The 24,943-nt window shown below is 41.3% G+C and overlaps 1 protein-coding gene across 3 annotated transcripts in view; it reads left to right on the top strand.

Annotated features, from left to right (window-relative positions):
* AFF3 (ALF transcription elongation factor 3) overlaps positions 1-24,943 on the top strand; it is a 341,137-nt gene that overhangs the window by 56,749 nt on the left and 259,445 nt on the right. For all 3 annotated transcript variants that reach the window (XM_075426755.1, XM_075426765.1, XM_075426776.1), the window contains exon 3: positions 242-1,045. In XM_075426755.1, coding sequence (XP_075282870.1) covers positions 242-1,045 — 804 coding nt within the window. The remainder of the gene's footprint in view (positions 1-241; positions 1,046-24,943) is intronic.

Consider the following 24,943-nt stretch of genomic DNA (forward strand, 5'->3'; position numbering starts at 1 on the left):
TGATACCAGTGATAGATTTCTTTTTTTATATACTCTAAGGCCCTTTATAGCTTTTCCAGTTCAGGGTAGATTTAAGATGTTGACAAGTGTCTTCAGAGACAATAAGGATTTTCGATTTCATCCCTCAACGCCGCTGCTGAATAAGGCACTGCTACTTCAGTAAGGATTTCAGCAGAAGCATGCAGGGAATTTCGTTCTTCTTACATTAACTATTGCAGAACACTCGATTTCTGTTTTGCAGACTAACAAGGGGGATGAGCTCTCGAATCGCATCCAGAATACACTGGGCAACTATGATGAAATGAAAGACTTGTTAACTGACCGATCAAATCAGAGCCACCTTGTTGGGGTTCCAAAACCTGGGGTTCCTCAGACATCTCTCCCCAAGCCCGATGAACATCTTATTGCAGACTCGAGACCGCCGCCTCCTCCTCCCGTTTCCAGCACTACTTCTTCCACACCAGCAGCCCTGTCAGCCCAGCAGAGCAAAAGTGCCACGATGGGTTGGCAGAAGGCCGGGCACAACGCCGCTTCCGATGGACAGCAGAGACCGAGCAAGCATGGGCACCGGTTGCTGGAGTCACACAAGGGTGACTTCAAACTGGCGAACCAAAAATCCAGTCTGGAGAAACTAAAACGCTATGCATCGAGTCCCACCTCCTCCTCCTCCTCCTCCAACACTGCCCAGCAAAGCTCACTGAGGGCCACACTAGGAGACAACGTCAACAGAGTGCAGCAGCCGTCAAAGCTCAATTGTAGCTCGGAAGGTGGAGCTCAAGCGCAAGAGAGGGCAGCAAAGCATGGTGGCGGGCACTGCGTCCAAAACTTCCCACCCTCTCTTGCTTCGAAGCCCAGTCTGGTTCAGCAGAAACCAACGGCTTATGTAAGGCCAATGGATGGTCAAGACCAGGCTCCTGATGAGTCTCCAAAGCTGAAGTTACCAGCAGAGACGACCAAGTCGTATAGGGGAGTGCCTTCTAACAAGCCTGATACGGCCAGGACCAAGTCAAAGATAGCCAAGTTCAGCATTCCTAAGCAAGAAGAGGTAAGTGTTTTTATGCTTTTTATGACATACTCCCTTGCATGGATGAATGATGCCTTAGAACTGCGAATTGCGTTTGTCTCTCTACAAGTTTTTAACATACTAGTTTGCATGTTGGACTTTTTTTTGACAGTGACATAGTACATGGCAAATAGCAGCCTCACAGTAATGTAAAGATATCTCAATAGCGAAATGCTTACCATCTTGAGGACCAGAACACTTCCTACAATGGCATATTTTTTAATAGTATATATTATTTCACTGACTTTTTTTCCTGTCTGGATATTTTTAATTTTTTTTTTTTTTTTTTGCTAGGCAGGTGTATTACTTCTAACTGTTTGTATTTCGTAGACTTCTTTCTCTTTGGCAATAATTAAATGAAGTGCTTGTGATCAGAAGTACTTCTGCCATCCTCAATGATGTCAAAGTAGTTTCGCAATATAACTAAATTACTTAAACAATACGAAAATTGTGGAATAGATGAGAATATAGCAATGAGACTCCCCTTTTAGTTCACAGTATCTGTTTCTGTTTCAAACCAATTTCTGAGAAGGTTGAGGTTTCCTTCCTAAAGAATCACCATCTGTAGAAACCCAGCCACGCTACAGGTATGAGGACACGTCTGAAAAAGCTTTTAGACAACATTTCTGTTATCAGCAGTAGATATGGAAGATTTCTGCTTGGACTTATTTTATGTTAATTTATTTCACATTCCGTTTATGCCTGTAGGACACCTTACTTTATCAGTTACACATTCTGTGATTTTCTGTTTGATATTTTTGGATGGGGAGGAAATGGCTGGTTTTGGCTGAATAAAGGGTGGCGTTTTTTTCTGGGGTGTATTCAGAGGCCTGTATGCCAATACAGAGGTGGTCACATCCTTGTCTGCTGCAAATTGGTAGAGCTCCCATGACTTAAAAAATTTATAGTATTTATAGGACTAAATGACTCTATTTGGCTGAATCCTTGTGACTTCGTCAGAGCAGAGACAGGGATTGTTTACTCTTATTTGACAGCTGTGGTGTGTCTTGAGATGTTTCTAGTCTTAACGTTTTTGTTTCTGGCATTGTTAAAGGAGAAGAAAAATCTAATTCTTGGTGGCGTTCTTTGGCCTCCTAATGTCTGTTTTTCAGAAATGGAGTTCCCTGTTGTATTCCCCCTTCGTTTCGGTTTGGGAAAGAAATCTCTCTGGAAGCAATTACTTCTCTCAGCTCTTTTAGGCATTATACCCATGTGGTTTTTCTCTAAGTTCCATCAGTTCCAAACAACATGTAGGTGATATGTTGTTCCTGAAAAGGGGTTCTTTTACGCTCTTAAGCCAGATTTGATAAGCAAATTTAGCATTCAAAAACTGCTGTAATTGTGCAGATAGATCAGGTAATGGCAGATACTAATATCCATTTAGCTGTTATTACCTCTTTTCAGACTTGTGCTTCTATCTGCAAGTGGGAAGTACTGTTAGAATGAAAGATGCCTGTGGCAATTGTCTGGATCTTTCAGATTTTCCCCCTTTACATGTATGCAATACTCTAAGGACTAGTTTGGAAAGGAGTTTTGATAGGCAATCATTTGTTTGTCTGAAATTCACGGTTTACCATTTGCATTCCACATTCGCCTACCTCAGGAAAGAAAGCTTTCATTTGTTCTATGTAATCTATGCCCATGCATAAGGGTAAATTTATACTGCGGTTTCTAGACTGATAGACATATTTGAGATACTGCTTAAAACTGACTTGCTTAGATGCTGATGGCAATGTAGGCTATGGTAGGGGAGAGTGGACTGCAGGATAGCTACTGAAGTATTTGCCCACTTCTCACAGATTTTATGGGATGCACTATTAGGGAAAAAGTATTTGATAACATAATATGAACACTTAACTGAAGCTGAAGGCGGTGGACAGCAAACATTGTCTGGTAAGGTAAAAAAGAGCTAAGCCATTATAAAAAATGATGGGCTTGTTACTCAGAAGAAAAATAATAGGTACTGTAGGTGATGGGGTTTGAAACCGGAGCTGATGAAAGACAATGTTTAGATCTTATGTTGGAGGGCCAAGGGTCCTGGTGATAAAAGTGCCCACCTTTTTTCCCTTTGTCCTGACATTTCGTTTGCTCAAACATTTTCCATCCCAGTCGGCACAAGATGAAATTGGTAACCCACTGGTATTGCTACAGGGAGAAACATTAACCAAGACTGAAAGTTTTTTCAGTCAGTGTTGCCTAATCCACCCTCCCTTTAATTTTCAATCATACTTCTTTTTATTGCAGAATGTTTTTCCATTCTTGTTATCTATATCATACATCTCCTAGTACAGTTTTGTAAGAATTTCCATGTGTTTTTTAAATTTCTGCTTTCAAACTTGTAGACCTTCTCCTTTTGCATCAAAAGTTTGCTGTCCACTGTTAGGGACAGAAGTTTTAAGCTGCTCTCAGCACAAAAGCTGTCATGGTCCCGTGAACATTTGTAGGCAAAATGAGGCCTCTCTTGTTCAGGGTGGGACTAAAGGTGATGGCCAGGAAGGACCTTGTATCCCTGGTGGCCATGGGAAGAGTAACGGTGCCATGTGGGATGATCATGAGGGAAAGCAGGCTGACCAGTAGTCTACAACAGTGTCTAGGAAGCTGTATGGAAACAGAAATGAGAGTGGCAGAAACCCGCCTAAGAGCAGCCAGGAGAATATGGGAAGCAGGAGAGGGGCAGAGGGCTTGGGGATAAGGTGTCTGGAGTGCAGGTGGTGGAATGAAGCTTTATATCTGCTAAAATAAAAGGTGCATGGCTGTGATAGGCTGGGTAGGGCAGTTATTGTGCTCTGGGGATTATGTAGGCAGCACTGTGAGGTGTTGTTGGCTTGTGGTCTGCTTGTTGTCCACCAGGAGACCCCCAGGTCCTTCTCTGAAGAGCTCATGTCCAGCCAGTCAGCCCCCAGCCTGTATTGGTGCTGGGATTATTCCTCCCCTGATTCAGGAGTTTACATTTCACCTTGTTGAACTTCTTGAGGTTCCTGTCAACCCATTTGTCCAGCCTGCTGAGGTCCCTCTGGATGGCAGCACAACTCTCTGGTGTATCAGCCACTTCTCCCAGTTTTGTATCATCTCCGAACTTGCTGAGGGTATGCTCTGTCCCATCATCCAGATCGTTAATGAAGATGTTAAACAGTGTTGGTGCCGGTATTGGCTGTGGGGATACACAACTAACAACTGGCCTCCAGCAGGACTTTGTGCCACTGGTCACCACCCTCTGGACCACTTTTATAGTCTTTGCTTTCTGTCTGAAAATTTTGTCATTACACGGGTTTTTTTCTACTTTCAGCTCTTAAAATGTGCTGTAGCGATACCACAATCCAAAGCCTATATTTTTCAACTTGACTAGACAAGTTCTGCAGCTGCTTAACTGAACTGAAAACTGAATTGCAGGAGACTGTAAGGGAAAAAGATGCAAACAGGGGAAGCAAGATGCGAGTGCAAGGTCTAGGTGTGAGATAAAACATGAGACTCAAAGGAGGAAAAATTGAGGGGCAGGGGAGAAGCTGCCTAGCCTGACCAAGCAGGGAAACGAATGGTGAAAAATGACCATTGCCCTAACTCCTGTAGAGCTGGGGCACATAAAGTGATGAGCAATTCTGTGTGATGTTTCAGTGTTATTTTCAACATCACGTGACTAAAGGCAACTTCAAGTTTCACAGAGAAAACCACGAAACAAGAACATATTGTTATAAATCTCCTGATTTGCAAGTCCACTTACTAATGCATTCGAGTTGAGTCCTCTTTCCATGCATTTAGCTTATAGGGTTTTCCAGAGTCTATGAGTATACCTAATACCTATGCACTTTCATTTGTGCTTACCAGTTTGAAGGAACCATCAGCGGAAAAATAAACACATAATAAAAAAAAGTTAAGCCTCTCTGTAAGAACTGAAGAATAAGAAGCAATGTCACGCAAAGTGTTTGTGTCTTCAGCAGGATACAACATCCTCTTCTGTACATCCCTTGAGGTTTTCAGAGAAACAATGCACAAAGTTGGCTGCAGTGCAATTATTATTCACTGGAAATAAAATCACTTGAATACAAATTACAGACCCTTACTTTTCACTACATTAAAAAGGTTGATTTTTAATGTAGTTCAATACCTCGTTTCATATTTTTAATCAGTTTTGGAAAGCTTTCAATATCTTGACACAGACTGAAGATTATAATTTTTAAAAAATTGTTTTAATGAGAATACCTTGGATAGACCTGTGTGTAGAAAGGTAGCAGTTACTCATTTGGGAATTTAATCTTTAGGAGCCAGGTTCATCAATGTTAATTAGAATCCATACCCAACCTCCCTAGCCTTCCAAAATTGTCATACTGCTCTGTAGAAATGATAGCTTGTCATCTCAAGTGCTGCTATTTCACGTTTTGAACTGCAGAAATTATATTGCTGTAGGCAAAAACCCACTGTATGGGATAGAAGGGAAGAGAAATTTGATACCAGGGTACAGAGGAAAAGAGGCAGGAAAATCAAGTGCATCTCTTTTATAAAATTTTGTTGAGTGAGACAATAAGAAAAACCAAAGATGGTAAATCGTGTTCTTTATATCTGAGTTCTGTTTTTGAATTTCTTCTTGTAGGCTGCATGCTGCTTTTTTATTACATTGAAGAAGCCTTATATATTGTCCTTTGCTTACTTCTCTAAGGGTTATGGAGGAAGGAAATCAAGGTTGTATTCAAGAATGACTAGCAGTCTAATGGTAAAAAGGATAGATTTTGTTCTGTTAAATTTGGGACACATTTATGCGAAATGTAAATAAGGTCACTGTGAGGACATGTTCTTATTCCACTTCACGGAGTACTTACACAACTTCTTCTGCAGCAGAAGTAATGCACAAAAGATGAAATGTTGATTTTTTTTTTCTTTTTTTGTTTTTGTCCTGATCTTACTCAGGCAAATTCCTATTTGCTTCAATAAGATACTCTCTGCAGTTGTTCTCGTTTGAGTGGCTATATATAGTTATCAGCATCTGGCACATGCGTTAGCAAGTGTTCTTTAAATCTGCAATCTTTTTTTCGCCTATCAGTTCTATTCCCGTATATTAATGGAAAGCAAAAAAGCCCAACAGCTCTTCCCTCCTCTTCTTCCCTCCCTCTGAAAAAACCCTCCCAAATATGGACTTAATGGCAGTAATTTGTTCAAAACCCAACTCATTTAAGGAGAGCTTTGGTGCATAGCACGTATAATAAGTTGTTCCATTCCAGTTTAAAATTGAAGGTGGAAGTTCATGTGTGAAAAAACAAGTGCAGCTACATCTCATTTGACAACAGAAGCTCCAGTGTAGACTAAATTGGTGAGATGGTCATAATCAGTGCATGCTTCCCCAGAAATACCGCATATCTGGATCTACAGGAAAGTAAAGGGGAGACAGTGTCTCACGAGGAAGGACGAGGGTTTAGAGGAGATCTGAGTAAGTGCTCTTCCTCAGAGGCACAACGCCACCTTCCCCTTGCTGCGATGGAGCCTGTTCAACTGTTGCAGGACTAAGAGCTGAATCCAGGTTTTTCTTCTCTGCTTCCCAGGGTGTTCAGTTCTGTCCCTGAAAGGGAGAAATGAGACTGGAAGAGCAATTGAAGATGCTTTTAGATAAAAAGGGAGGGAGACATTAAATACATTAGCAAAAAGGTCCAGACTTCTTTCGGCACCATTCTAGGGTGCACTCAAAAAGGCTGGAGACATAAGCGCAGAATTAAGTATGGTGATACTCCTCTACCATTTATCAGCTTTATTGAAGAATTGCAGTACTTGAGAAGCCAGTTAGCAATCACAGCACTCGAGTACTGTCAGTACTGTAAGTATAAGCCAGTTGTAGATGTTTTCTTTCCCAGATGTTCATGGGAACGAGTTAGCAAGCTGCATTTGCAAGAAGACACAGCTCAATTCATCCCCGTAATGGTACCACTGACCTTCCCCACAAATAAAGGATGTTTTCCCACATTAAACAGGAAGAACTGGACAACAAGAGCAGTGTGTTGCAAAGATCCCTGCTAGTCGTGGGTTATTCAGGACCTTCGAGTGTGTCTGGGGGAGGGCTGCACATTACTGTCTGGTTTTATGTAGGAGAGTTCGACAGACTAGGACTGCAAAGAAGGAGTGTATTAAGTAGACAGAGTGGTGTTTGAAACACTCTTAACAAACACAGTGGAGACCACAATGCGCAAAGATGGATTTTCGGTGTAGTTCTCAAATTGTGACAGAAGCCTCTGCCTTTCTTGTGTTCTGCCGCCGCCGAGGCACACAGCGACTGTGTGTGCGGGCAGTTTCACTGAACACAGTGGGCCTCATCTCTCCGGTTACTCTTGCATGGCAGCTTTTGTAGAAGGAAAATACTGTTTAGCCACCCTTACCTGACTTTTAGAGCTCCCTAGTTTTACTATTTCTACCCTCGGTGAAACAAGTTTCTTTTCCCTTTTGAATGAAGTATCAAAATCTTTTTCGGGGAAAGCACTAGCTGAACCTGTCTATAGGCTTTTGAAAATAAAGAATTTATTTACACAGAGCCTAAAGTTTTCTGTATGGACTGATTACCATATGGTATGTGCTATGTGTTTGTTGCTATGGTGAATCACTTGTTCCTCATTATTTTTCGTTGGTAGGATGACTGTCATCAGAGAAAAATCTCTTGAAACTGGATGTAAACTTACGATTGTCGAGGGAATTCCGTAACGTATGTGCCTGCCTTTTTGCAAGTTTTCCCTGAGGTTATTTTTTTCTAATTATGAAAACATATTTTGAGCAGTTCATTGGGGTCTCCCGTAAGTCAAATCCTCCATTTGATAAAACTGATCTTTCCATCTTCTCAAAAGTTGGAAAAGTAACCACTTTTGGGATAAGGAGATCTCAATGGATGTAAGAATATGGTTCATTGTGAGAAAAATGTATTCCTCTTGCCTTTTCTTTACCCCCCTTCCTGAGTGGATGGATTGGTTTATGAACCAGCTCTGGACTTGATAGAAAAGTGCATGCCTGAAAATGTCCACAACCCTGTATAATTGCTTCTTTGGTTCCTTTTAGTAAATACTAAAGTTATTGATGAAGGAAATAAGATTTCTAGAAGTACAAAAAACAGTTTTTAATTGCACGTCTGATTTTTTTGAATCCGTTGTAGTGCTTACGATGATGATAACTGGATGTAATAAAAATCCTCCCTACCAGAAACAAAGGAGTCTAATAGACCTCCTTTGTGAAATGTGCCTCAAAAGCCATGAGGCATTGCTATCGCTTTGCCACCTTTGGCCCATTAACGTGGCCTGCTCCCAGGCCTGCAAGGGTATTGAGCAGTTGGAGAAAGCGGTCCTTTTCTGGATGCGGCTGCAGGAGCCGTGTGCTGCAGCACGACTCTCCTGCAAGCACAAGAAGCTGTCCTCAGCGTGAGGTTTTGGCTGAGCATCTCCTTCCCGTCTGCTTCGTGGCTCCTTAAACAAAGGAGCGCTTAGAAAGGGTTAGGGTACAGACAGAGGGCGAGGGTAGGCTTGCTGTGGATTTCAGATTAGCAGTGAAATACCGAGATGCACTCTGCTTCTCAGACCTTACGCTGCACAACACTAGAGTGTGTATCGGTGTGCAGCCAGGTGTGGAGTCCGAGCTCTCGTTGCTCCTGCAGACCAGTTATTAATGCCAACTCACATTCTCCTTGCCAATAATTATAGCAGGGTAGAGCAGTTCGGTCTGCTCGTTGTCTTCACAGCAATCTACAAGGGATCATGTAGGATGTGAAGGTGGTTTAGGATTTTTTTTTTTTCTAAATATCCATGTTAAATATTTTACTGCTTTGTTCTGTAGTTTCCCCAGTCTCTCATGAATCAGAGTGACATGAAACTGTCACCACTGAACATGCTCATGGGGGTCAGTTACAACTGATGAGCAAGAGAACCAAAGGGAAATACAGCGAGCTTCACAGATCACTGTTAATTCCAGCTAAATAAATAATGTATACGTGCCACTTGATGTATAAGGTTAAAGAGGTCAGACCTCCAGTAATTGTTGTAAATGCATCCAGCCAGGCCAGAAGCAGATAAATTCTTTATTGTTGGTCACATATTCACTTACAGTAAATGAAGACAAATATACCCTTAAAAATCTGCATGTAACATACTTTATTCACCCTGCACATCGTAAAGTTGTCATTTCCGTAGCACTTCTGAATATTGAAGATCTATCCCTGTGGTATCACAAAATAGCTTCCTAGAAAAGTAATTAACAGAAGGCTTCTTTTTTTTTTTAAGTTCAGAAAAGATAAATAACGTAGGCGTCTGATTTCCTGTCACTCTTGGTTAACTTTGTATGAAAATGGATAGCTTCCAAATTAAAGCAGGCACCGGCCTGTCTGGAGAAAAATGCATCTGTAAAGAAATGTGTACATTACATATTCATGTAGTTCCAAATCTCTTAATTGTATTTTATATATAACAATCGCATGTTTGGAAATACGGTACCTTTTTTAGTTTGTGAGTTAAAACCAGCATGCCAGAAAGGCTGAGGTTGCTTCTTACATGGTCTAGGATAAGTATTTCCTATCCCAAATTCCCTCATAAATGCCCCACCCTCTTTCCAGCCCACCAGCATGTTTCTCTGAGCGATGGAGGCTCGGTGAGGTGGCTTTATACCACGTTTTATTCAGAAGACAAATACACAAAAAGCATGCAGGCCAGTGGGCCACAGGGCAGGAATATTGAGATCCAGTATTTTCTCTCGGAACCAAAAATTGCCATTCATATGCCTGTGCATTTGCTGCAGATGGCTGTAAGGGAAGCTTGTGTAGCCAGAAAGAGAGGAAAAACATAAGTATTTCTTGTTAACTCTTCTCGCTGAAAACGTGTTTAAGGAGAGATGGGATTTAAAACCCTTTCTCTACTTTGTAACTATTTTGAAAGGAGATGTTGAAGATGATGGGGTTTTTTCTTGCACATGCTAGGGATTATTAGTATTCGAATACCAGCAGCGTAACCTATTGTTAATCAAATCTTGCATTTATTTAAAGCTAGTTGTACAACTGCGTTCAGATGCAGAGGCAGGTACAGCTTTATGTGACTGCTATAACTTCTAGAATTAAAGTAGAAAAGGGGAAGACAGCTGTGAGATTACTGATTACTAAAACATGTCAAACCCAAGATTAATACAAAATATATAGAATGGCCATGATTTGGCAGTTACGCATTATTTTCCAAGAGGCCTTCTCTGATTTTAATTACAATCTCAAGGACATCTGATACTAGAAAACATATTATCAGAGACATCTGATACAAGAAAATGTATTAGCTGGTTAATTTCTGATTTCATGGAAGTAGCAGTCCAGAGCGGAAGTATGGTGCCTAGAAAAAAGGCATGGGGTAGAGGACCTGGTGCAGTGTGAGATGGATAGTTTTAAAAATTCCATGAGCAGATAATGAATGTCTTTCTTGCACCAAATCATAAGTGTTTAGCATGCGGCAAAAGTTAACGTAGATAACGTCGATAGAGAGGACATAAGAACAAACTGGGCCCCAGAAGAGTGGAGGAGACTGAGAAAAGAGTTATGTGGGACCCTAAAAAGAAAAGAATGAAATTATGCTTTGAGAAACCCACCAAAAGGGAGGGCTTAGTCATGGTCTAAATGGTCTAAATGTTTGTCCTCATGGGAGGACCAAGTGCAATGTGAGATGGACAGTGTGAAAAATGCCATAAGCAGCAGTCGTAATTTATGATAAAGTGTGCATGCCAGATCTTTCAGTAGCTTAGAGATGGCTGAGCAGGCCCCAGAACTTTAATTTTTTGCTGCAGTGTGTTCGTTCCCACGAGGAAGCCTCTGGGAGCACCCTTCTTTCCCACGCAGTTCCTGCTCCCAGATAGGAATGGACCCATGCCCAGAGGACATGCCTCACAAAGAATCGAACTGCATGGTTGCGGTTGTTTCTGAAGAAGCTTGTCCTCTCCCATGAGGATAAAAATTTAGACGGTGGCCATCACCTTCTTCACAGATGTGATATCACTGCCTCGGAAGGAAAATGCGTTACTCATCTCCCCCCATAAGCAGCACAGCAATATGCACAAAGCTGGGCTTGGGTGCAGATGTAGCTTCTGTGGGAGGTGGAAGAGGCAAAACCTCACGCTCACACAGGATCTGCCGAGTGTCTGTGAACAGCCTCTACACAGACCTGACGTCTTCTGAAACACAGCAGGTCTTTTCTTCCCCCCCCCACTCAGGGGGTTTATAACTTCTGATAATACCCGATAGCATTCTCATCAGTAAACCGAAAGCACCATGTCTTTTACTACTGTAATCTCTTCCATTCAGGAGTTTCAAAGCTCTTCCTAAGTGTTAGTGACAACTCTGAAAAGAACATATTACATCTGGTTACAGAGGCGTTAGCTGAGATGCAGGTGGATGGGGACACCGTTCTCGATGGCACCACCAGCAGCTACGCCGCAGACCAGGCATGCTCCCCTCAGCCCCGTCTGCCCGTGGTCCGGGCTGAGGGACCAGCTGGAAAATGACGCGGGAGGCGGGGTTAGAGGACGGGATGGCGTGCTGGGATCGTGGACCTTATCCCATCCCCAGACCAAGGCTGGACACAGGCCCAGACTAAGCACAACCAGGGTGAGTCGGCGTCAAAGCAGAGAGCAAAACTGAGGAGACTGAACCCACAGTTCTGTGTTCTGATGTCTGTGCCACAGCATGCCGTCTAGCAGAGCGGTGCATGAAACTCTTCCATAACTTTGCGCTGGAAATGGAAGTTAACACGAAAGCATAAGTAAAGGCTTCTTGCTAAACTCTGAATTAATGTATTTCTAATGTGTTTCTGAATTCTCACTGTATTTCTTCCTATCATTTAGGTCACTCGAGGCAGAGACAGTTCCTGAGTGATTATGTCACTTATGGTTTACCACTTCCATCTGAGTTATTCACTGCACATGCTCCACGAGAAATTTATAGGAGTTTTGCCATTGCATTCAGTGGTAGCAAGATCAGGGTCTGACAGGGCTGAATATTTCTTTTCTGCATTGTGTGAACTTCCTTTGGTCAGGAAGATATTGCTTGAGGGAAGATGGTCTTTTTTCTTCAGTCTTTCTTTGTTTTGTTCCAGAAATGGAGATGTAATACTTGTGGCTGTTTTTTGACATTGTTACTACTTTGAGGAAAGTCAGCAATAGTAAAACAGAATAACGATTGGTGGCAGAAGGTAGCATTTGAATTCAGAAATGCTGTGCTGTGTTAATCCATTAACTTCAGCACATATCTTTAGAGCATCAAAGGAGCTTCTTGACCAGTCTGAGGTGCTAGAGTCATTTTTTCTCTCTTGTCATTAAAGTTTCTAGCTCCGTGTTCAGAATCAGTTTCCTCACCAGCTCTTCAGTGAATAAATCTATGTGAGTGATTTCCTGACAGTTGTACATTAGGAATTATGGCATATCCCCTGAACATAACTTACAGAACTATCTCAACACACGGAGAAGAGACCATAAAACACGCCGAACGGGGATTTCTCAGATATGCTAATTGCTGCTATATAAAGAGCACGGGATGAAGAGCTGACACAGAGGAAGTTCAGCTCAAAAGCACCTGCCACAAATCTTTGAAGGTTCACAGAGGAGCGAATCCTGCTGCTGCCACTTCACCGCAGAGCTCCGCTGAGCAAAGCCTTTGTAGCTCAGCGAGCTCAGGCGTGGAGAGCTGGCAGGTCCCTGCAGGCCACCACCGCGGCCAGGCATGGGCTGGAACAGGGCTCTGCCGCCTCTGGGAGCTGCTGCTGGCATCGGGGAGCTTTGCCAGTGCCCGGCATGGGAGCAATTCCCACCTTCTCGGCTCTTCGCTGTCTGGGTGCCGTGCCCAGGCTGGGTTCTCGCCTATCCTGAAACTGAGCCAAATGCAGGCCTGATTTATTTCTCTTGAAATGGACTGGATCGCATTTCCCGCTCCCATCTTCTCGTCTATGAGCTTGGCTCTCAAAGTAAAGCTGCTGTTTTCCTTAGACTGGATTTTTGTGTGTTCAGAGCATGGGCTGGTCTACTAAAGCGCATCCTTGACCTCTTCCCTGAAGCTCAGGTTTCTCATTCAGTGACAGGAAGGTGCTGTCCACGTAAACGATCCTCCACTTTGTTTGCAAATTTTGTACTACATTGACATCCATGCCAAACTTTGCAAATGAGCTCCATATTTGTAGAGCACCGCAAAAGAATTCACAGCGTAGAGGGGGAGATATAGTTGAGCAAATGTGCTGTAATCGAGTCTGAGTTATACTCTTGTAGCTTTTAAAAATGATACCTTTTATGCACTGCCTGTAGATAGGTATTTTTGCAGTTGGTGGAATGGGGCTGCATCACTGAACTCATTTTAAGTAGGACATTAAACATCACTGCTTAATACTGATTTTTAGCCATTGCACTTGAGCCCTTTGCCTTAGGTTGACCTGACAGACAGAAATCAAAAGTGCTGCGCCCCAGCAGTTAGCAGCTGCTCTGCTGCTGCTACAGATACACCTTTGCACTTTCTTTTTTAAACAAGTTTTCTGTACTATCTGTGAAATGTGCGTCCTACTAAATATAATAATTAATGTGGAAAGATGAAATAAAATAGTTATTATTCAATAATTTTAATACAGAATACTTTTTAAAATAAATCAGCTAGACAAATCAAACAGCATAGAAATGAAAAGCACCTTTGCAGGCCCTGTGGGAAATTCAGCTAATGAACTGAAGAGTATCAGTTTCTAGACAGGCAAGAAAATCTGCTTAATTTAAATAAATAAATTCAACTATTTGCCTCCTTATTTTAAAATCATGGTTTTGGGCATGATTACATAATATGAACAAAGTAACTTCAGTGCAGCCTGTGTAGTATGAAACACCAAGCAAAATACAATTAACTTTAAAATGGCAAATTGTAATGCTATTTAAAAAAAAAAAAATCTTTTGCCTTCCGGGTGTGACTATCTTTTAAATGTGATGATGTCAACCTGTGAGCCGTTAAACCATTATCAATGAGCAGGCTATGCATTTTCTAATGATTACTGTGGAGTTGAAAAAGACTCTATAATGTTCCTTCAGTTTGTTCATAATTTTTGTTTGATAATTGTCCTAAAAATCAATGACAGCTACTGAGTACAGAAATTTGATTGAACCAAGTATAAATATAGGCAGCAATTTAGGCTGTTCTTACTCAATAGGAAAATGTCTTTGGATAATAAGTGGATTCCTATCTAAATTCATGAGTTCTTTTATGACATTTTGGGTTAAGCCTGAAATAGATTAATCTTTTTCTGATAAAGTTGCATAAGCTGTGATTTCTCCGGTGACCGCATTTAATTGGATATTAAATAAAGTGCTTATCTTTACACCAACAGGTTTTATAGGCTGGGTTCCCCCCCCCCCCCGAAGTGTATTTCACAGATTAAGTAACAAGTAGTAGGCACACACAAAAAATTATTGATTAAACCGTGATAAGTTGAGATTAAAAATTAGACTGTCTTGATTCAGGTAGGCTGTTGAGGTGCGTGACTGCGACTGAAGGTTAAATGCACAGGATAGAGGGAAACTGCAGGATGATGCTAAGAGCCGTGAGGACAGGTCAGCTCTACATATTCTTCCTTTCCCCCATACTCTTCAGCAGATGTACAGCGGGATGGTTTTCTGTTGGGTTTGACAAGAAGCTTAAATTCCTGATAATCTTTTTGAAGAGCTTGAGGTCAGGATTCATTATGCAAGGTGCTGTACAAGCACACAGCGAGAGGTATCCTGTGACAGAGCCTATCAGCCCTGGAAAGGCACAGGAAAGGTTAACAGGAACCTGGAAACTAAATTAACCTATCGCACCTGGAGAAAGTAGATAGGGACAATGCTGAGAGAAGTACCCAAATGGAAAAACGCCGGTGGTGTTCAGGAGGAGGAAGTCTTAGTAGGGTAAGCAAAGACCACGCTTGGGAGGGAGAGTGAGACAAGGAGGGGAGGATGGAGAAGGCGAAGCTGAAAGTGCAGCCCGACTGGTGTGGGAGATGTTCGTCTGGTACTCCGCTTGCTGGAGAAGGTAGACCAACGAAAGGGCTCGAGAGGGGCAGAAGATAGTTAGGGCTCACTGTATTTCCTTCAGTGATAATGAAGGACACTCTGGAGCTGAAAAGGACAATTCTGTGCCAGAGCAGGGCAGGACATTGAAGGAATCCGGCTGGATGGCTCAGGCATATGTGTGAGATGTGTGGAAAGAAATACAGCAGCTGTGCAGACTAAGACGGGAGGGAAACCACCAGTGTGAGCTGGAGGCCTTACAGGGGGAGGAAATAAATGAAGACATTTGTGTTGAGTAAGCTGCGCTAAACCAAATGATGTGAAGCTCATGCTAATTGCCATGTTTTCCCCACTGGTATCACGTACTGTGAATGTGAGAACAAACTGATGCCTCCCTACATAATCGAGCCTACTTTGACCTTCTGGGCATGGGGTTGGCAGCCTTGTGATAGCATCTTGTTGGTTTTCTCCTCATGTATGGGACAGGAGAATTGCAGTCGTGTTCTGCAGCCTGTGCAGGAGCTTAGGCTCTTTCTGGGTGGAATTGTTTTGGCTTTAGCAAGGTCAGCTGGGAGGAGGGGCAGTGTGTGGGTTTGTTCTTGGTTTTTTTTCCCCTAAATAAAATTCATCCGTTGCACAAAGCATGTAATTGTTCCAGAGCTAATGTCAGACTTGGAAGTTGTAATTGCTCACTGAGGGCAGCTCGCTTTCTACAGCGAGTGGGCAGAAGCTGGCAGTGCTACAGGTGCCATTGCCGCGCAGGCTGCGGTGGCTCCTGGCTGCTGGCATCCTTTGGCTCAGATTCAAGGCACAAGGTGTTAAAAATCCCAAGTGTGTTACTGAAAGATAAAAATGGAAAGTAATTCCACCAAGTAATGGGGACATGCATAATGGCCTTATGCTAAATTCAGGCTGGGGTCACTGGGCCCTCTCTTTTTTGCATAGTTGAAATAGCTGTGTCCAGATGATAAAGATGTTGACAATTATCTTCTCCATCCTCCAGAGACCACACAAAGCTAAGCCTTTTCCTTTTACTTTCTCCTCATTTTCTTTTATTCCTGGCTTGTCATGACTTTTGACATTGGCATGAGGCTATTTTCTAGAGGAATTTCCTTTGCCTTTTTGGCTTTTGGTAATGTAAGCATTTTGTTAAGAATTTTTTCTCTGAAGCCATATTTTTTTGTTAAGACTTTTTAGGGCAGTGTTCTCTTTGCTGCCTCTCACAGAAGTCAGCTAGTAAATTAGCAGCCATTATTCCCCCCCAGGCTTCAGAAAAATGGTAAATTACTTAAAGTTTTTCTCTGACTTTTTTTATTTCCAGTAAAACAAGCATTTCCAATAAAACACCAGGAAAGGGATGACAAGCATCAGAGCTTGTGGTTGTTTTGGAGGCCAAGAGCTGGGTCAGGGGCTACATCAGCCCACAACCACATACACTGTTTTCTGCATCGAGGAAGGCTGAGCAGGGAAGTCTGGCGGCAGCCACCGCCTGCCCTCAGAGACGAGCTGGGATGCATCCTGGTGCCCAGCTGGGAATTCCCAGGGACATCTGCAACCTCTGCTGTTAGCAAGCCGGCTGCAGTGCTCCCTGCGTGGTCGCAGGTGAACTATTATGTGACCAGCTCGGAGACTCTGGGACTTCTCTTAGCAGAGCTGTATCTGTTTTGTGCAAAACCAGAATACATGGGTAAGCACATAGCATACCCTTAGAGGCATGGTTTGCAAAGGTGCTGCTTGTGTGTAGACCTCATTTCTCTCCTAATAAGTAGACCTGTGGAATTGTTCAAGGGGATGCAGATTGGTATAAATGTCTCTGCTCTGTCAGCACGGCAGTGCTGAGATTGAAAATGCAGTATCTAGACTAGCTCAAAATGTGTGTATGTTACATTTGTACATACCATGGACCAAGGCCTCTACATGTGTAAATTGGTCTCCTGCCACCAACACTGGAGATTCACGTCTTTGCTTGCTGGTCTCTTACTAGATGCAAAGAAGTCACCCAAATAAGTTCCGAGTGTCCATGCGCCCTTACAGTAGTTTAATCTCTTGTTTAACAGAGGGTCTTTGTAAAATTCATGTACACAGATACAGCATTTCTAAATTGCCAACACAACAGCAGAAGCTTAAGTGCAGTTTTTATTCCAATAAAGATGTGATGAAATTATGCCTAATGGTCTGCAGACTGCACTTTTATAAGCACTTGCAGTGCTCCCATTCACTTCAACTGCTGTTGTCAAGGTATTTCAGTAGTACTGAGCTAAGGATCATTACCCTGTGCTATTACAATACATTAAATTAATGCTACCATTTTTCCATTATAACAACAATACCTGGCAACTGAAGGCTACCTCCGACCCAATAACTTGCAATCAAATATTTGTTTCAGATTTCAAAATCCATATAAATTGTGAGGCTTGACAAAAATGTTCAGATTTGACTAGCCCATAGCTCCACCCTGGTCTTGAATTCTTTGCATACAGACAAATCAAACTTGGCGCTAATGAAAAGTTTAGAGATATTAATATTTTTAAGAACATGAGGGTTTTAGTTTATAAGTAAGTTGAGTAAAACTGCATTTGAACTAAGCTTTCATTGACTTTCACGCAAACAGTGTTGGAATGATATATCTAGACTGTACGTATCCCAGCTCCCAAAGCTTATGTCCTTCAAATGTAAAACGATTCCCTGACTGCTGTTGATGTGGCTGCTGTGGATGACTCATGCACCAGGGAATACTCATACAGGTGTCCTGGAGCTGAGCTCAGTTATCTGATTTCTGATATTAAAATCAGCTCACCAATTTTTCCTGAGTCCTGGAAAATAAAACAGAAAATACTGTACTTAAGTGCTGTGAGGAGATAGCTTTGCAGAGATTACTTTACTGGTTACTAAGAAATTAATAATTTTAAATATATAAAGGAAAAAAAAATTCACTGGTTATGTAGCCTTTGCCACACTTTCTTATTGTTTGCTACTTTATCTTTTTTCTGCTGCCTAAAAAAAGAAAACATTCAAGAAAAGGAACAACTGCAAAAGGCTTGAACAGTTGGCTGGTACTACCTTTATGATAAAGTGGACCACAGACTAGATGAAAAAAAAAACCCATGACCCTGAGTTCCCTTGGAAACCTCTGCAGACTCATCTTAAAAATGTACACACAACATCTGCCAGACAGACAGGAGTAAGGACTTGATAACCAAAACAGAATCCAGATGTGTATAAAAATGGGCTTCTTGCAGTTTCTCCTATGTTCCTTGCACTGTGCATCTGCAGCTAAGAGATATATGAAAACATAGTTGATTCATATAGCAGGTCCTTTTGATATTGTTTACTCCCCAAAATCCTGGACTTACTTGTTTATTGTTATGCGGTGATTGCCATTAAGACGGGAAAGGCCATTCACCGTATCTAAAGTTTTCTGTACCCTTTTCCTTTTAAGAACCAGCTTTTAAGAGCCATTCTTCGAGATGAAAATATTCTTTTGAAAGAACAAATAATAAAGTTATGCACAGATCTGGAAAACTGTGTTTTTCAAGACATCAGGCCAACAAGTTTCATTGCAAAGGTATTTCATGGTTCAAACACAGTGCTTATTCTAAAACGCCGAAGAATTTTGCTCGTGGAACAGATTCAGCCGTGATAACAGAAGTCCTAATTTGGTTCCCTGTTTATATGCATGCAAAGTTACAGATACAGAATCACCTGCTTGTGCACCTCTGCATCAAGTCTGATGACCACTTATTTTAAGTGACAGGTTATTAGTGCGTGATGTCTACTACCCTGCACACCAGCATTGGCATCATGGATGTCTTCAAACATGTTACCTGGACAGTGTGGCACCTCTCACGTCCCTTGCTGAACAGACAAGTAAACCAAGAAAGAGAAGGATTGGCTGGTTCAGGAGCAGTGTAGTCCTGTGCAAGAGGACGCCGAGTTGCAGTGCTGATTGGGTTCAGGAGACCTGGGCTCCGTTTCTGGTATTGTTACCTACTGGTGGGTATCTCCCGCTGCCTGTGGAGGGCATGGCCAGCTCTCCGTATTTCCAGAGAATAGCAATAGAAAGCAAGCAGCTGCTGTCCTTGGGGCTGCACAAATGGCCTCATTGGTGTTGCCCCCCAGGGTGAGAGTGCTAGAGGCAGATGGAAGGTTAAAAGCAGTATCTTGCATTATCTGGAGGCCCCTTACTGCAAAACACAAAGAAAGTGTATGTGTCGGCACCACTCTGCTTTCCTGGCTGTGTAGCACCCTCATTATTAACGGAGATTTCATCTGAATTCTTTGCACACTGCTTTGCCGTAAAAATCTTGACATTTACCATTTGCAGATAGTTATATACTTCTGTGAAATAGCACTGATGATGCAGTGGCATTAATTATTTGCCTTCCAAAGGTGTCCACTGTCTAGAAACTGGTTCTCAAGCAATAACCTTCTTCTGTAAGCATGCAAAGATGTGCATCCAAATATCTACAAGAACACTTTACAAGTCCCAGCCCCTCCATGTAAAGGTGCATATCACTCAAACATGCGGATTTGAAGTCCCACTGCCTGTAATGCAGAGCGTATCAGCTTCTGAAATGAGTACCAGAAGAGGAGGACTGAGGACATGGAGGTTTGAGTACCTATAGTAGGCTTTAATCAGACATGCATCTGTCTGAAAAATAACTGTGCTCCAACTTAATCATCTAGTTCTGCACAATACGTAAAATAAACAAATTAATTCTACAGAGGGATTTAAATTGAACAAATCTATTCACTAGGGAAAGCATAGTGGCATGACTGGATAGCTTAAAATACAAGTAAGGTAACACTGTTCTTCGAATTATCAGCAGATCTGCAGATTTGCTCTTTAAACAGTCTATGGACCTTGATAATCACATTCTTTCTTTAATTATCACAGATTTACAGGCAGGAAACAATTCCAGAATATTGTTATGAGAGTTTGCATAAAACCAGCCAAGTTATTCAGCTATGAAAAGGCCATAGCTCAGAAAGGTGTATCTTTGGAGTGAGGAGAAGAGAAGCTAGAGCATCTTTCTGTGTTGTAGGAGAGGCTCTCAAGATACCGCATGCAGCTTCTGATGGACGTGTTGCAGTTGTGAGGGTTCAGTTACTGCCGCATTAATAATCCCACCCTACTTTCACAGGGCATGATGCTATACCCTTTTTACTTTAAAAGGGTTGCATTTCTTCTCTGCTGGATGATGCTAGGTGACCTTTTAAAATGTGTGGATAAATGAAGGAGCAATACATTTAGTGCATGTCATGAGTATAAGAAGTCGCTCACACATTTTCCCCTTTTTTATCTTCTTTTTTAAACAAGGCATTTACAAATAGAAGTGCTAGAGGACAGTTGAGAAAATGATTCGAAATTGTATTTTATTGGACCAGATAACAAATTTTGGTATTGGATTGCACAACGGAATTGTGGACTTACTAGGTATTAGTGTTGCATTATATTTCATATACTGACTGAATGAGTTTGATGAGCAAAGACAGAGGATTAGCATGCAAACTACCTCCATTGTTTCATATTAAAAAGTGAATATTTAAGAGCTGAAAATGCAGATTTGTTTCAGTTACATGGCGCACATTTTTCAGTATGCAAATGTGCCACATCTGTGTATTTGTTTTGCTGCAGACACAACCAGCAAGAGTTTAGTGATGAAATCTGTTCTTAATTATGATAGCAGCTGTTGGAGCAGTAGCCATTTTTTTCCTCCTGATGTGAAGTTGCCTGATTTACTCATTTTTGTCTGCATTTGTCAGGGCTGCCAGTGCAGAGAGAGAACTCTTTGTGAGGGGTTGCAATTTGTTTTCTGTGCAAGAGCCAGTGAAAATTGACTAAATCTGCACAGCGGGGTAGTTTTATCTTTTCTTTTCCTGCATTGCAAGCTGTTGTACCTCTGCTCCAGCACAAGAGGCCTATAAAACTACCAAACAAATGAGGGAGCTGTTAAGTGTTCCAGCAAGTATCTTAAGCAGCAGTTCATGTAAACAAACTATGCCTTAATGAAGAAGGAAAAAAAAGTCTGACATCATAGCTGTGGGACAGATGGCATTAATATAATGTATTGATAAACACTTCGGAAGCTTATTTTTCCTTCCTCAATTATTTCGTTTCCATATATGAGCCCAGTAGATTACTCAAGTTTGTAAATGCCAGAGAATTTAATACTCTACTTCCTCAATATTTTGATAATAGGAAGAAAGTGTGGGAAGAGTATAAATAGACAATAAAAACCCTCCATTCTGAATACACGATCTCTTACAGTAATTTGTTAATGAGGCAATGCTATTGCAAATCAACACAGAAAACGACCACGAATGCTTCATAGCATAATGAAAAATTGGCCAAAAGTTGCAGTGCAAATGAAAACAGAATAAAAAGACATAAGTTATTGATACTAAAACTTCTGTGCTAAGAGCCTACTGAATGAAACATTTATGGTCTCCCTACAATCACAGACTAATAGTCTGTTTCACACTGGATTGTTTCCACACCAATATTTTATGTCTTGTTTTTTTTTTTGATCTAGGCAACACTAAATTTAAACTGATTTCAGCCCTGCTCCTTCTTCAGTTAACTTTTTGAAGCCTTACCCTGCATCACTGAAACCAATGCAAACTTGGCCCCAGAGTATAGTGAGAGCAGGTACAGGGGCTTGAAAGAATTTGCAAAATTTGGCATTCTTTGTTGAGAGTAGCAATTTGCTTCTGCTTTCACAAACAGGAAGAGTTCAGTGGATTGTATAACTCTTGGGAGAAGGCTTCTCCCTTTATTTTCTGCAATTCAACTTTTTCTCTTTTGACTTTTATATCTTGCATTTAACTAAAAGAAATGCAAGATCATGAGAAAATGAGAGGGTGCAGGTAAAGTTTTCTTATAAACAAAGGATATTCAAAGTTAAGCTATCTGAAGTAGTAGATCTGTAAATATAAAATGAGTTGACTGATGGATTGTTTCGCAATAGAAGAACATGCTCAAATATCATGAGGATGAGCATACTGGGAATTGATGTATGGTCGTGGGTAGGATGGGATAGCATCAGGAAATCCATCCACAAGTAGCTGTTTACTTGAAAAAAAAAAAAGAGGAAGGGGATTATACAATGGTCTCTGGTGTGTAACTGGAGTAGTATAAACACGTAGTAGATAGGCAAGAAGTCATAGTGCTTTATCCAGTGATAGGTAAAGCGTATTGCAATAGGGCTCACCTTGGGGTGCCACTGCCTGTCTGCTGCCGGTGCAGCCATTTCCATGTACTGTGGGGCATTGTCACTGGAATAAAAGGCATGTCTTACAATTTACAAATTCCTAGTTGACTTTATTTTTCTGAGGTTTGCAAGATGCCTGTGCATGGCCAGTTTTAACCTTTTGCTCTGCATATATTGTTCCCATTAACCTGAGGGTTAGAACCCAGCCGTGAATTTCTCCGTTTCCCTGTTTTCTTGAAGCATTACTTCCTTCGGAACGGTACTTTGTCTCCTGTCAGGAAGCCCAGGTGCTATTGCTCCTGGAATATATTAGAGGATTTTTTTGACTTCTTGTCTATGTCACATGCATATTTCCATGTCACGTGCTTGTTTTTATGAGAAGGAGAACTGCAAGGGCAGCAAGAGTCATAATGAAGTTACTGGAGAAGTGAGGAAGGTCTGGATTTTCCTCTGAAGTTACATTTAAAATGTGTCTTCTGTGACTTTTTGTTTTGACCATTTCTTGTCTGTTGGGTGGACTTACTATTAAATGTTCCTAATACAGACAGGGTCATGTGAACTAGTAACTCAAGGCTCCCGTTGCACTCAGTTGAAGTAAATAGTCTATATCTAGCTGCAATTAATCTGACCTTCCCAAATGTCCATTTAGAATAAGATAAATCCTTAGAAGCATGTAACTTTCTCCATCAACCAGCAAGGGAACGTAGAGCAGTTAGCTTACATGTAGATATCTACATTTCTTCAAATAAATCCATTGCTTTCTGTGTCTGTTTTCTATTGCTGCTGCGCCAAGCGTGTTGCATGCCTAAATAATTACCATAGTTTTGAACAGCAGTCACTAGCCTGTAGCTGTGAATTGCGTGTTATTCACTTAGTTGATTTTTTTCTTCCCCCAAAAAAGCACCATTTACAACAGGTTATAGGTTTTAGCAAGGTGTCTTCACACTTCAGTATCGTGATTACAGTAATAAATATACAGAAATGTTGCTCTGTAGCATTATGTCACTGAAATTTGCTGACACAGTAAATTGAAAATGGAATACAGTGAATTATGACTTATGACTTCAGCATATGTTACAGAGGGTACTTTAATAGAAGAGGTGCATATGATACTAATTACTCTGTGAAATCACACTATAATAATACTTCAAGTAATCACACTTCAATGTGACAAAATTTTCTTAAAAGGCATCTTCACGGGGATGCTGTCTGTTTCAATTTTTTATGCCTTTTCCTTATTACATAAAAAAGCATTTACTGTTCTGTTGGTGAATGTTTTTGCGTATATTCTGTGTAGAAACAACAGTCAGATACTGCACTTGGATCAATGCATGGGGTTATAAAGTGCTTGAAGCAGCTAGATTTTTGATCCCTCTAGAGTATGATGAGTATTCGTTTGTATGAGAATAGGGGAGATGTGGTCTTCCCATTTAGGCAGAGAAAAGATTTAAAGACGTGTTATAGATGTCACCTCCTGCTGTCCGGTAACTTACTGGCTGTCAGCCGAGAGAAGAGGAAGAGATGCCCTGTATTCAGCACTCCAAAACCCGAATGGTCAAGAAATGTGTTCTGTCGGGAGTTTGGAGAAGAAACCGTGCCTGGTCCCTGCTGATCCAAGTAGCAGTTTGGTAACAATCGCCCAGGGCTAGGGATGAAAAAGTGGGACAGAAGGATAAAGGAGACAGCCCTGCATCCCGGATGGAGATGCACACAGAAATACCCTGGGACTTGGGTCCAGCGTCCCGCTCCATGCAGGATGTGCTCGTTATTATGGCGTTAGTTATCTTGTAAGCTCCATTGCCACTGCAAGATGTTTGCAGGAATTTTTTTTCCTTGGATAACATGAGTTTTTTCCTCCCAGATGTTTCACACAATGGCTCGACTCCTAGAGCTACAGTTCAAAAAATGACAGATTATGGAAAGGTGCATAATGCATAAAAGGTGCATTGATGAAGCTTACAGATTCAGAGTACCAGGTTTACTCTCAGTCCTTTCCAGAAAAAGTGCATTATCTTTATTGTGTAGGTAAAGACAAGAGGAGAAGTCCTGGCTCCACTGAAGGCAAAGGTGAATTTCTCATGAGCTTCAAGGTTTTTTTAAAAAAGTTTGTTGCATTTTTGATAGAGCTAGGTTAATTTTCTTTTGTGAAGAGTAGATTCTCCAGACCAGCTGGTGTAGAGACAAAGAGAACTAACTAGTTTAACTGGAGAAAACAAAAAAAAGAGATGTTGAAATAGTTAATTCCAAAATTTCAAAGTCGAGAATGTCAGATTTTTTAATGTGAAAGAATTTCCTAATTTGAAAGTTTTCCTTTGTTTCTTACGTTTTCAAAGGATAAAATTATCATAAAATCAGAATGTTTGGTTTCAAATCAAAGAAATTGTTTTGATTGATGCAGTGTGATTAATTTACTATTCCTTCTTTCCTATTTGAAGAAACAACAAACCAAAAATATGCAGCTCAAACGAGAACAGTTTTCCTTACAATCTTCACTTCAGCTACCAACCCAGAAAATCCATTATTTTCACATTTTTAATTCATGGTAAAGTCTTAGGAGCTATTTTGGCCTGTCACTTGATGGGCATATTGCGTAAAATATATTAAATATTTATGAACGTATCAAACTCTATGACACAAGTAGCATGACTATCAGATTTGTTTTCTGAAGTAAACTTTACAGATG

Source organism: Opisthocomus hoazin, chromosome 1 (genome assembly GCF_030867145.1).
Source record: "Opisthocomus hoazin isolate bOpiHoa1 chromosome 1, bOpiHoa1.hap1, whole genome shotgun sequence".
Taxonomy (NCBI): domain Eukaryota; kingdom Metazoa; phylum Chordata; class Aves; order Opisthocomiformes; family Opisthocomidae; genus Opisthocomus; species Opisthocomus hoazin.